The sequence below is a fragment of the Stylophora pistillata genome, chromosome 5 (assembly GCF_964205215.1).
Source record: "Stylophora pistillata chromosome 5, jaStyPist1.2, whole genome shotgun sequence".
In the NCBI taxonomy this organism is placed as follows: domain Eukaryota; kingdom Metazoa; phylum Cnidaria; class Anthozoa; order Scleractinia; family Pocilloporidae; genus Stylophora; species Stylophora pistillata.
Window position 1 is genome coordinate 17,552,232 of NC_142523.1, and position 13,825 is coordinate 17,566,056.

Sequence of the window (13,825 nt, forward strand, 5' to 3'; positions counted from 1 at the left end):
AAGCTGACGTTTCGAGGGTTAGCCCTTCGTCGGAGCGAATAGAGGAATTGTGGGTTGTGTGTGCTTTTAAAGGCAGAAAATGGAGCTACGTTATTGGTGGGAACATGGCAACGAGAAAAACATGAATAAATTAGTGGAATGAAAAGCGTTCGTTGATCCCTGTGGGATTTAGACTGCCGGTTTGAAAGATGAGCTTTTGTTCAAGATTTTTACGGCTTTCCGTGCCACCTAAGTGCAAGGAAAGACCGCAGATTGCCATATGTTGCTTAGAATGATTAGGTAAATTAAAATGTCTAGCGACTGGTTTCGATGTGTCCTTGTCATTCCTTTCCACGTCTCGGAGGTGTTCTCGGAATCGGTCACCTAGTCTTCTGCCTGATTCGTCGATGTATATCTTTTTGCAATATATGCAAGTTATTCAATAGATTATATTGGCGGAGGTGCACGTGAAGTGATCGGTGATCTTAATGGATCGTTTAGGTCCCGATATTTTATCAGTGTTGTGAATGAAAGGACACGTTTTGCATCGTGCACGAGCGCATTTAAAAGTGCCTGGTTGGTCATTAGTCTGAAAAGAACTTCTGACCAAAAACTTGCCTATGTTTTTGTCGCGTTTGAATGAAATGAGCGGAGGCTGCGGGCACTATCTTTCCGCCGTAAAAATCTTGAACAAAAGCTCATCTTTGAAACCGGCAGTCTAAATCCCACAGGGATCAACGAACGCTTTTCATTCCACTAATTTATTCATGTTTTTCTCGTTGCCATGTTCCCACCGATAACGTTGCTCCATTTTCTGCCTTTAAAAGCACACACAACCCACAATTCCTCTATTCGCTCCGACGAAGGGCTAACGCCCGAAACGTCAGCTTTTGTAATCGATACGGTGGCCAATTTACCATTTCAACTTTGTTGATATATCCAAATGATCTCTGAGTAGCTGCACTGTCCATTCATCACCATCATTTTTCTGGTCAGTCAGGTGGATGAGAACATCTTTGGGTAGATTAGCTATTATCAGGGATACTAGTATTTTACTCTTAATATTCTCTCCAAGAGCTTCTAATGATCTAAGGTGTTTTTCAATGATATCATAGTTCTTACGTAGGGCTGATGTTTGACTTGAGGAGGCAGGTAAATCCATAAGACTGGTATAATGAACATTAACGATGACCTCATTTTGTGAATAACGTTCCTTCGACAATTTTATGGATTGCTCGTAGTTTGCATTAGTCAGGGGTAGACCTGAGATAACATCTGCAGCATCACCTTGTAGCTGAGCTCTGAGGTAATTCATTTTTTCTACTGGACTGAGAGATGGATTAGAATGCATAGCTGAGTTAAAGGAATCCCAGAATTCTTGACAATTTAGGAGCCCTCCACTAAACTTCTTGAAGTCAAGCTCAGGTAATTTTACAGTGTTAGGTCTCATACCTTGTTTAGTGTCAACTTCTAATTTCTTCCTCAGCTTTTCTTTCTCCAGGGTAAGTCGTTCTGCCTCAATTTGTAATTTTCGGTGTTTAATTTCGGCCTTATTTTGTTCGATCTCTAGCATCTTCTCTTCGAGTTCAAAGTTCACCTTATTTGTCCCTCGTTGTATTTGAATTCCATTCGGTCCTTTATCATGGCCATTTTTGAGCTCAATCGTACCACGGCGTCATCTGCTTCCAAAACTAGATTAACAAATTCATCATAATCTTTCATGACTTTATCGTGTTCTGATTTACCAGCGAGTTTTGCAGCAGAGTCAAGTTGCACGCGAAGGCTTTGATAAACACATTTAAACCTTTTAGTTGCGGGATATTTTGATCAGGATTAGCATATGAAATTTTGGTTTCCGTTAAGCCCCAGAACAGAAAACTGAAAATCTAATTCATCCAAAATATGCGTTTGTAGATTGTCAATATTTCTTCTAATGCTACGTATATTAGTATGAAAGACTGAAAATCCATGTTTGGATTGATCTTTATGTAGCCGTTTTTTGAATTAATTAAAACTATGAGGTGAGAGTGTATAATATTTACATCGAATACAGTTATTTGACTGGTTTATTTGATCGTGCGGATGAGTATTGAGGCTAAACAGATCAATGTCGTGAAAGCTACGTAATTTGTCTAAATAGGTTTTTAGTAGGTAGGTTCGAAGGGAGGAGATTATTGAATTGACCATGTGAGCTTGGTATGTCATATTCAGAATATGGAGGACCACGCAACAATAGCCTGTTATTTTTTCCTTTACCGTAGTTTGACTTCACCTTCCGATCAAAGTAGAAAATCCATATTAATTTCCTTAGCTCAGTCACAAATTTGTCCACCAGATCCTTGGGAAGACGTCATATTGTCTGGTAATAGAGCACTGAGATCGCTGATCCGGTTAAGCTTCTCGACGTGTCGTTTTGGCGTAGGACGGTAAATCGCAGAGTTCTTAGACCAACAGTATTTGTAGTCTTAAAGCGTTTGGCTTCGAACAACAAATCTTGCAGCTGTGGAGTAAGATGATCGTAGATGCTAATACGGTTGATAGAACCAGATGTTAAGTCGAGATCGGTAGCGACCACATTGTTGGTCGCTCCTCTTGCAGACATGACTTTCTCTTTTGCTAATCGTCGGACAAATTTACAGATAACAGGACTTGATTTTGATCTCTCGGCCTGAGCTGATTTTCGGGAACCTGGTGCGCGATGTCGATATCCTGTATTTTGATGTCTACTTCGATGGATGCGAATAGCTTCAAAGAAATTTTGGTTGTGTCTTCGGAAGACTCCTTATTTGGCACTTGTGCAATGCCAACTGTCTTGACGTTGTATTGATAGCTATACATCTTAAGAGAGTCAATAGCTTGATAGATTCTATCGACTTGCGAAGAAATTGTATCAAGGTAACCGGATAACCGTTTTATTTGGTCCCATATTTTCTTTGTACCTGCCGCGAGGTCGTCATATTCGTCGCTTAAGAACTGGACGCCATCTCATCTCCTTTATTTGTTTGAGCAGGTTGAATTATGGCAGCTATTTGCTGATGTGGACCTGCTATCTTCCCACCCTTCCCACCCCAGGGGAGGACATCCATCACCCAGTAATATCGTGTGTGGGAAATTAACGTCTCCTACCCCAACCCTGCAGGAATTGGGACCTCCATTTGTTCGTCCCTATCCGAGAAGACTAGAATATCTAACCATTTCTTGATGTTATAGAAAGGTAGCAAGTTCTTCTCAATTATTTTAAGACCTAGAGTGTTGGTCTGGCCCGGGCTCGAACTCTCGACCTCCCGCACGACAGTCCAGCGCACTATCCATTGGGCTAACTGGCCGGCGTTCTTGTTCTTCATTGTTTTGTATAGTTGATTTAATGAAAAATTTTAGCGACTCTAGCTCTGATTCCATTCCTTTTTAACTTTGATTTGAGATCATTGTTCTCTCTCCTTAGCGTTCTCACTGACATAATAAATTAGTAAGGTTAACTGCGACTCAAAGCCAAAGTAATTGTGGAGCCGATTTTTGTGCGTCCGACCTCCTCGAACGCTACGAGGTGTCCTTCTGATAATTCAAATTTAAAAAGTGGCAAAAAGCATCTCTTTAGCGTTTGTGTTGATATACAATGCATATGTTGAACTAGTCCACAACTTGATCTAAAAAAGATTCATGTTCAGTGCCCTGCTAGTTATGAAGATATGTGTCATAAAATCAGGTTTGCCGCAGTATAAACATGCACCGTTCATGCTGATCCCATGCATATCTAAACAGTACTAGTTCTTTCTTTGTAACGATACTACTATGAATTAAAAACGTCTGAAATTTTTCATTACTTCGTATCATACACACTTTGTATCAGGAACCTCTCTAAAAATCTTCTGTTTCTTCCTGTCTGTCAAACAAAAAAATCTTTGCACTATCTTCTTGTGCTTGCTGAGATTAAATTATGAGTATAATCACTCAAGTGAACATGAGATGCGCGCGCTCTGATTGGTAGAGGATTGCGTTCTAAAGCGCTATAATTACCTCGCACGAGGTGAGTATAACAGGGGTGCTACATTTCAAAGTGGCTGCCTCGTGTTTTGGAAACGTTTCCGAGGAAGTGATAACGCAATATAAGAACATAGGCATGTTACGCATGCAGGAGTTATTTTTTTTGGATATGTGAGTTGAAATGGGACACCTAGTAACTGATGCTGGCATAATAAACTGCATTGACACCACGCTTCCTGCAATCCCCTCCACAGCCCTAATTTGAACTCGTCACGCAACGCTCTCTCTCCAGGTCGTTGTTTCCTGTTCAGAAAAATGCACAATAGACGTTATGTAGCACTTTTTAATTGGCGTAAAGCAATGTGGTGGACATAGCCTGGGAACGAGGACGAGTTTATCTTTCGAGCGAACTTAAATATATTTATTTAAAGCGCAAACCTAATACTGTAAATCACTTCTATTATTATCGTACCGATGAAAACAAGAACCCTTGGGAACAGTAAAAGTTCATTAGCCGATTGTTTAAATTCGATTAATTAATACGATTGTCTCAGATTAATATAGCAGACGAAACAACCATGCTTTTCTGACAAAAAAAAAAAAAAAACTTGTTGAAGTCCCTGCCACATACCTTAAATTTCAATCAGTCAAAAAACTTGCGGTCCATAAAATGCCTTTTGTGATATATCGTTCCAGGGCAAGAAAAACTTCAGAGGTTTGTTATCAGATATAAGCAGGAGAAAAAGTCATCGCGTTCAAAAACAAATTTTAGTGAGCGACCCCACATTTCCTCCAGCGATTTTAATATTTCCAAATTGTCATGGATGGCATCAACTTGTTCCAAAGTCTTAATCCACATAACTCTCCATGTTAACAAATAATGAAAAGCACTTGACAGCGATTTTGCTAAAACAGCAACGCCTTCAATTCGAACCAATTCAATTCCATCCGCTGAACCGCAAATCCGGCCATAATATAGGCTCGGTGTAGCATCTTGTTTAGTAACAGATAGTTGCCTCAAAATATTCTTCCAAATAATTTTGTAGTGGAAAGCTCTATTTTATCTCCAACAGCCTCTGAACAAAGATATTTTTCGGTCTCCGTTCTTCGAACAAGTGAAAATAAAGTGAACGATGAGAAAAGTATCGTTTTTCAAAGCATAACAACGTGGGCTTCTAATAGGTCGTTGCCTATCTGGACTTTGCCCAGTGCGTGCGAAATACGTGATAAAATCCAGGTTGTTTACTGGGAGTTGACACGCAATGGGGTAAAGTCTAAGGTAGCTAAACGCGAATTTTATTGGTAGAAAACGTCTAGCACGTGAGGGTTGCGAGGAAAATTGACCAACTGTACCATTATGTTCCTTGTGAAATATTTTTCAATGAGGCAGAATTATTTCATAAAGTTTACGTTGTTTACTGGAAAATGGCATTTCATCTGAGAAAGTCTAGTCCATACTGGCGAGTAAAAAGTAAGCATGCAGTTGTAGCGGGAAAGTATCGTTCAAACAATATTTAATTCACGAAGAACTTTTAGAAGCTAACATGGTAGTCGACGCAGAAAGTAAATATAACTTGGTGGTCTTTTCAACCTTTGCAAATAGAGCAGCCACAGGGCAAAAAACAAGATCATCAATGAAATATGATATATGCAAATGCCTCGCGCAAGTTTGACCAGAATCAGCAAAATTAGCCCTTCCGAAAAACCACGCTCTGGTGTTAAATTCGTGTTAGGCCTCTAGCTGACGATGTGTGCGTTATAAGTGAAGGAGCAGTACACAAAACATGCAAGTTATAACTTGAAATTTGCAGAAAAAATCCCTAAAGACCTTTCTAATTCCAACAAATGATAGCGATAAAGTCCCCACAAAGGACAGCCATTACACTGTGTAGATTAGTTCACAATTCTTGTCATTCTTACCTCGTTCTTTAAACGAAATTAAAAATAGAATTCATGTATAGCCATGAAATATCCCTCAGCCGAGAAAACGAAATAAAGTAAGCGCAGAACTGTGTTAACACTTGATAAACTTCACCTTTTCTTTAATTATTCTTCGACTTCAAAAGCGCGGCATTACGGGAGCGCTAGTTTAATGGCCCCATCAATATATCATTCTTCGACTTCGTGAGCGTGGGACTGCGGATGCACTAGTTTTAAGGGCCATATCATTTTATCATTCTTCGACTTCAGGAGAGCTTGAACGCGGGACCTCTGGTTTAAATGTCCGCTCTTTTAATACTACTTTTCGACACCGGGACCGCGGGAGCAATCCATTCATAACAGTCAATAGCGGCCGAGTATTCTGAAGTTGCTCCATCAACATCTCAAGCAATATTTGATTCAACATTTCTTTCATGTCTCCTTTACAACGAAGAACAATCATAGTCATACATTGATCTCGACTCCACCGCTTTCCCAATACGTTTCCTTAATTCGCGAACCGCTCTACCCAAGTCATGCGTTGATTCGCTGAAATTTGAAGACCTGTCAAACCACAAATTAGCAAGAACGCTCTGATTGGTGCGACATCGAAAAAAACTACCATCTGATTGGATTGTGCTACCCCCAAAAATTGCGCCAATCACATTGCCTTGAGATACACCAAAAAAAGATGCGTCAATCAGATTGCTTAGAGATAAACCAAATTGCACTGATCATATTACACTACACCAGAATACACCAATCTATACGCTAAGATATAGTTATTTTTTTTTCCAAAAAATAACTCAAAAATTAATTGTGAAGAGTACAAGAGATACTACTGAGTTTGGCGGAACACTTTTTTTTAAAGAAAGACATGACGTTTTGCTGATTAATTGAACAAACCTCGTAAATCTCCTTTCTTATCCTGATACCACTAATCACCACAATTGTAACAAAATGTACGAAATGCTTTCTTCATTTACAGAATACATTACGAAATTCGAAAGCACATAAGCAATTGTACTTCAACAGCTACTCGCCTAAGGCTCAGCGGACATTGTTGAATAATCCCCGCGAATTCGTCTCAATAATAATAATAATAATCCATACTACTCCTAGCAACTACTTCTAGCAAGCTTCTTGGCCTTACCATCAACAACACACTAACATGGAACGATCATGTAGCTAGTTTAGCTAAGAAAGCAGCTAGGAAAATTCATTTCCTCGTGCAACTTAAACGTGCACGTGTTCCAGCCGAAGATCTAGTTGCCTACTACTGCGCATGTATTAGATCCTCTCTTGACTACGCTTGCCCTGTGTTCCATTATTCTCTACCTCAGTACTTACAGTCAGAGTTAGAAAGAGTTCAGAAAAGAGCTCTGGCGTGTATTTTTCCTAGAATGCCGTACGGGGAAGCGTTAGAGCGCCCCTGTTTGACTTCTATCAGGGAACATCACGAAGACGTTATAAAGCCGTTATTTAAATCAATCAGCGAGAATCAGAACAGTAAACTACACTTAATTCCTGAAGCCCACAGCTCTCATTATAATTTAAGGCGCCAAAGGAGGTTCAATGTACTAGCAGCCAAGAAAAAGCGTTTTGCTAATTCGTTTTTCGTATAGAGAACTTTTAATAGAACTTTAAGTCATCACATTTTATATTTGTATAGTAGTAGTTTGTAAAAAAATTGCGCAATTCAGTATTTTACTGCGATGTGATTTTAATAAACCAGTCTATCCATAATTAATAATAATATCCATAGTTAGTCTGGCGTGCAAAATGCTGCCGCCAGACTAATTATGGATATCGCGAAGTATTCTCACATTACTCCAGCACTCTATGAGTTACACTGGTTACCAGTACTAGGGCGTATACATTTTAAGATCCTATTATTAACTTTTAAAGCCATTCATGGCCTCGCACCCGCACATATTAACAATCTTTTAGTTATCAAACGCAAGTCTTTGTACAATCTTAGATCTAACTAAGGTATTTTATTACAACCACCAATAGGTAAAATGCTGGCAACCCTGGGTAAACGTGCATTTCAGGCAGCTGCACCGCATCTATGGAATGAGCTACCATTGCAATTACGCAATATTCGATCTGTAGAAATTTTTAAGAATTCAATTGAGACTTTTCTCTTTAGGCAATCCTTTCAATAGTGGTTAAGTTATGAATTTTATATAGCCAATTCAACTATAATATGTAATTATTTTTTAATTAGTTGAGATTTTAATATTTAGAGATATTAATTGTAAAGCGCTATTGATCTGTCATTGTAAATAGCGATATATAATAAATAATAATTATATTAGTAATAATTATAATAACAAAATTTATTACTTCTATTGCGCCTTGTCTATAAAATATTCAAAGGCGCATCACAACACTTTCGGGAGACTTTAGCCGGACTGCATGAAGCAGTTTACAATAACAATCGAAGGAAACTTATTTGAAGATGCCCCCTCCCCTAGTTTCCTGTAAACAGGCCAGATCACATCACAGTAATCTCGTGAGTTGGTCCTTCAACGTTCCCTGCCTAACCAAGTTAACTAACTAACAGATGCAGGAGACGGGACCTACGGTTTATTCATCCTTATCCGAGAAGACTAGAATGTCTAACCATTTCTTGATATTATAGAAAGGTAGCACATTCTCCTCAGTTATTTTAAGACCTTGAGTTTTGGTCTGGGCGGGCTCGAACCCTCGATCCCCTGCACAACAGTCCGGCGCTCTACTAGAGTGATAGAGCTAACCGGGAGGCGGTCATGTCTCGTGGATTATGCAACAACTTTCACTTTGCCTTAAGCGAATACTTATTAAAGAGAACCTGGCCTTTAATGTTTTCAGATAGTTTGATTTTTTGGTTTAATGAGAAGGGCGTGATTTTCTTTTGCGCTAACATCGGACTCTGGACTATTATTTGCACCTTATCTTTTGATGCCTCAGGATTGCGTTTTTATTTATCAGAAGTGGAGGAACTTAGTTTTCGAGGCTATAGATATTGACCGTTTTCCTAGGTTCATCGAAAGCCATTAGAATATTGTTATAGAAGTTTGGAAAGTGATCAAAACGCTTCACATCATAATTGCATCTCAGAGGAAAGTCAAATTAGTCTGGAATTGATTTCCAATAGGCCCTTTGCAGCTAGGAAGTCACGTGCCTAGCAACGCCAAATTGGAGAGCAAGCTCTTCCGCAAAGACAAATCGAATGAGTCTCTTGAGCATCACGGGTTTGTATATCTGAAAGGCAGTTATTTTGACGAGAAAGGAATTTTCTAATTGAAGCTTGTCTCAACGCTTTTTTCAATAATCCAATGGCAACCATCCATATAACTCCATAGCAGTAGTCCTGGAAAACCGAGTGTGTTTCATTTTATTTCCTATGTTATTTTGAAAGAAGCAAAACAAACTGTCCTTAGCTGAAGCAAGTGTTTCTCAAGTGAGTCACGTTTAAAAATCAAAGTCACACAGCCCCAACGAATTAATGTTTAAAACCTTCGTATGGTGATGAATCCTTTAGGAAGAAGAGTAGTAATTCCTCTTCGTTGAGAAATTGAGAGTTTTCTATGTTGGTCTGCTGCGTTCAGGCTTTTTAGGGGGTCTACTCTTATCAAGTAAGAAAAGCATTCCTATAGCATTCAACCGTAAACCTGTTTACTTCTACTCATACAAGTAAAATCATTGTTAGGGAAGGAAAACCTAACGATTAACGTCAAATTCTCTTTCGCTGTGTGCGGGATTAAACGTAATCAAATGAAGAATTGATAACACGAATGTTGCATTTCGTTACACAGTAAAGCCTCTTGTATACAGATCCCGCCATCCGACTGCAGGGTGCGTGCCATCAGCTATCGAGATTCACAAGTCAGGCACTACCCGAAAGGCACGACATTTGTGACCGGCGCATTTTTTATCCTTGCCTCTCAGTCAGTGAGTGGCTCCCTTAAAGGCCAGCTGTCCTAAGCTTCTCCTGTGTTTCGTTTCTTGATCACCATTCATGCGCACACTTACCGAAACAGTTAGGATCGATGTGTTTCAACTGCAGTGGTAAAAAAGATTAACCAATCGTAGCGAAGGAAAGTTCTTAAAGGAAGGTTCATAAATTTCCCGATGTATCTCTCTCGCTACGTATCGGTCTCAAGTGACCGCATTATGGGACAAACAAGTACGTTTTTTGATAATAATAATAATTCCTAATGGTAATTGAACAGAGTGGAGTGCAATTTGGGCTGAAATCATACGCGTGATTTCAAAATCGAACGAGCGCGCAGCGCGAGTTCAATTTGAAATCACAAGTATGATTTCAGTCCAAAATTGCACGACACGAGGTTCAATTACTACATTATTACATCCATTTTGAAATCGCCCAAATACAGGACTTGGTCAATTAAAATATTTTACTGATGCAGTACTGAGCCGGTTTTTAAATAAAAAGTGGAACCAGAAACGCGTTTACATCTTATTTTGTATGCAAAACAGAAAGACTGACATCATGTGTCAAAAACTCAGTCAAGCGTAAAATGATGCGATTTAGAGCAAAAAATGGTGCGATTTGGGAATAAATCACACCAATTAAAGCCAATCAGATTACAGGGACCACCGGTGATTTCAAAATGGACGTAATAAATTTCTTTAAATAGCTAAAAAAAATGTAAAAGATGAATTGCTTTGACGCCTCCATAGTTATTTTAGGGCTGAATGACTGAATGAAAAATTTGCATGCACTCAACATCCGACTGGTTGAATCAAGTGTGAATCCGTCCTCACGTGAAGCAAATAATAATTAAAATATTAGAAACAAACCATTTAATATCAACTTTGGTTTATACTTGGAGGAACCTGATCAGAGCCAGAACTATGAACTAGTCATTGTCGAGCCGACAGACTACATAGTTGTTGTAGTAATAGTGATAGTTTATACTATTCGGCAACTATGTCGTACTTTAATGGCAATAAGTTGTAAGACAAGTCAGCATAAGAATGATAAAAAATTTTGGGAGGCCATCACTGAACTTAAAATCAACATTCGGCAGGGTAATTAAAAGTGAAATACATAGCACAAACAAGTGTTGATGCGATTATTTTTCATTCTAAACGCTGTTCTGACTATATCTCTATACACTATTACCGTATTGTCACCTACATCTCTCGGACAGCATGCGTCGTTCACACAGACGAAACATAGTGAACGTAGCTATTAAATACAGAATTTCCATCATTCCCTCGTTCTAACACAGATACAGCTGTTTTGTTTTTGTTTCTTTCACAATCCTTCTTCAGCCGAAACGAACGCCTTCGCCACTTCATAATTGTCGCCCTCGGATTGAAAGAAGGCTTGCAAACGATTTTGTTCCACACCGTTTCTTTAAAAGCCTGACGAAAGTCTAGCTTAAAGAATGTATAAAGCAATGGATTTATGATAGAGTTGACGTATCTAAATGGTACAAACCACTCCGTGAAGTATTCTAGGTTCCCTATCTGCACTCGTAGATTGACTAACAACGTGAGCATAAACCATGGAAGCCAACATACCGCGAAGACCGTGGCCATCACAGCAAAAATAATGGATACACGACGTTTGCTCTTTATAACTTCAAAGTTACGGCTATTGCGTCTAGGCAGTGTTGAATCTTTCTGTTTGGCTTTTCCAGATATGATTCTGAACATCACCACTAACGTGTACACTATAAAGAGGTATGAACAGGAGAACACAAACACGAGACAAAATATCCCATAGTACACCATCAACTTTCTTCCAATGGGTTTTTGACTTACGTTTATCCAAGAAACTGGAATTAAGGCAATGATAATAGACAACAGCCAGACGACTGCTAACGATGCTAACATGTTTTTCTTGGTGAGCAAACGATGTTTCAGAGGCCACTTAATGGCAAAATACTTGTCAGTTATCACGAGTAAAATGTGATATACAGTTGCCGTAGAAGTAAATGCATGAGTAACCAACATGGAGTAACTCAAGTTTGATATCATCTTTTTTGGGTTGTCAATTTCCATCGTTGGGATAAGCATGAATATGATTAGCAAGGGTATGTTCACAAATCCTGTTATGAAGTCACATACGGCAAGACTAAGCAAAGGAAAGTTTGATAGTGTTTGCAGATATCGCCTTTTCCGAAAAAGAACAAGTACTAACAAGTTTGTTGCCACAATAGCCATCGATAGTGGGACCAGTTTAGCGACTTCATTGTAGGCAGACTCTTTTTGAGTGGAATTACAACTGCTTTCTGGCATAGGAACGGGTAAGTAACGTCACTTGAATGGCCTTGTTGACGCTGAGTTATTTGCAAGTTATTCGACACTGCTCAAAGATCATTAGGCCGTGGAGTGTTCGTGTTTGATGATATGAAAAGTATGCCGAATTAAACAATGACCTGACATTCCATACAATAAGAGGCGACGATTCATTGTTTTAACAATTATTTCTTAACAAAGTAAACACTGAGCTGCTACACAATTGCTCTATAGTCAACAGTATTTATTGCAGAAACAAAAAAAACGCTACTGAGATTAGCCAAACTGTAATGTATATATGAGCACTGTGTATGGCTATGAGAAAAACTTTAGGATTCTAACTCTGTTAGTATAAAAGTGCTTTAATGGGTCAGTAAATATGGACCAATATCACATTTGAAATTTCCATTCTATATACAAAAGATCCAGTTTATGGTTTTCACGCGTAGGTAGATGACTCTTTTAATCATGTCAAGAGGTATATTTTGAAGCTTCAGTCGGCTTTTCTGAGGGTGGCTCAGTCTTACCCTTATGGAAGTCAGCTTTGTAGAGGTGAAGAATGTGTTCTAATCATAGTTTTTTTAACTGAACAGAAAAAAAAATTATAGCTATTTGTGGTGTATGAAATACTCTTAAACGAACCTTACTTTTAACCACAAAAGACTGATATTTTCGTTATCTTACTCCGCAGTCTCGATGAAATGATAAAAATTATCATTTATCATTCTTAGAATAAAGTGATCGCAGAAAAGTGCAAGAAAGCAAATTAACGGATTCATCGTGCCTCCACCTTTGGGCTTCAGGTCGACAATCGTTGATTAGCCTAATTCTAATTTGCCAGGCATTGATTGAACAAGAAGTTTTGCTATCACGCTATTCAATCGTCAATAAAAGGAAATTGTTTCTGTTACTGGGACGTTACAGCATATGAAAACAGCTAAAAAGCTTAAACAAGGTGATGTTTTCCTGAGGGGAGTTATGAACGAACCGTTTAAAAGAAGAGAGCAATATTTGTATACAACAAATATTGCAGGCAACTTACATATCTAAAACCATCCTCTCTTAACACCTCTATGCGTGGCCCTTAACAATATAGGATAATTACCTTTAATTTGCTTATCTTTCTTATCGTAGAAAACAGCATTTCTAAAAGAAATGAGGTTATCACTGTAGTGACGTTCCTACTGCTTTTCAGGCAAAGATAACATCTCAAAATGACTTGTAAGTTTACTTCCATCTCTAATGGCAAGTTCCCATTGCTGTTCGTTTTCTATTAAAATAGGGCCCACTCTAGATTTGGAGACGATCTTTTTTTATGACCAATATAATTAGCAGGAGAACCACACAACTTCCAACAAACGAAAAACCAATGACCACGTATTTTGGGCTTTTGTGTGGTACTTTAGTGGTTTCTATTTGAGTGAAAGGTGATTTATCGCTTGTTACTCTAGTGGTACCATCAGTGGTTCCTTTAAAGTGAAGACAGGAGTTTTTCTTAATTACCTTATAAAGGAAATCCTTTTTCCTTATTTTTGATGCTATAATCCTCAAAATGAGTAAGCTAAATTAAAATAGATTTCAATTAAAGGAGTTGCAGTGTTTTGAAGTGTAAGGGATGGAGCTCACCATTCTCTAAGCTAAGTGAGTAGCTTTTTCAATTTTCCCAAAATGTCTTATGTAGAGG

At 38.6% G+C, this 13,825-nt stretch overlaps 1 protein-coding gene across 1 annotated transcript; it reads right to left on the reverse strand.

Annotated features, from left to right (window-relative positions):
• Window positions 1-10,678: 10,678 nt before the first annotated feature.
• On the reverse strand, window positions 10,679-12,235 carry LOC111328092 (adenosine receptor A2b-like). Its single transcript, XM_022932463.2, has one exon. The coding sequence runs from the start codon at window positions 12,139-12,141 to the stop codon at window positions 11,056-11,058; it is 1,086 nt and encodes a 361-aa protein (XP_022788198.1). The 5' UTR covers window positions 12,142-12,235; the 3' UTR covers window positions 10,679-11,055.
• Window positions 12,236-13,825: the final 1,590 nt, after the last annotated feature.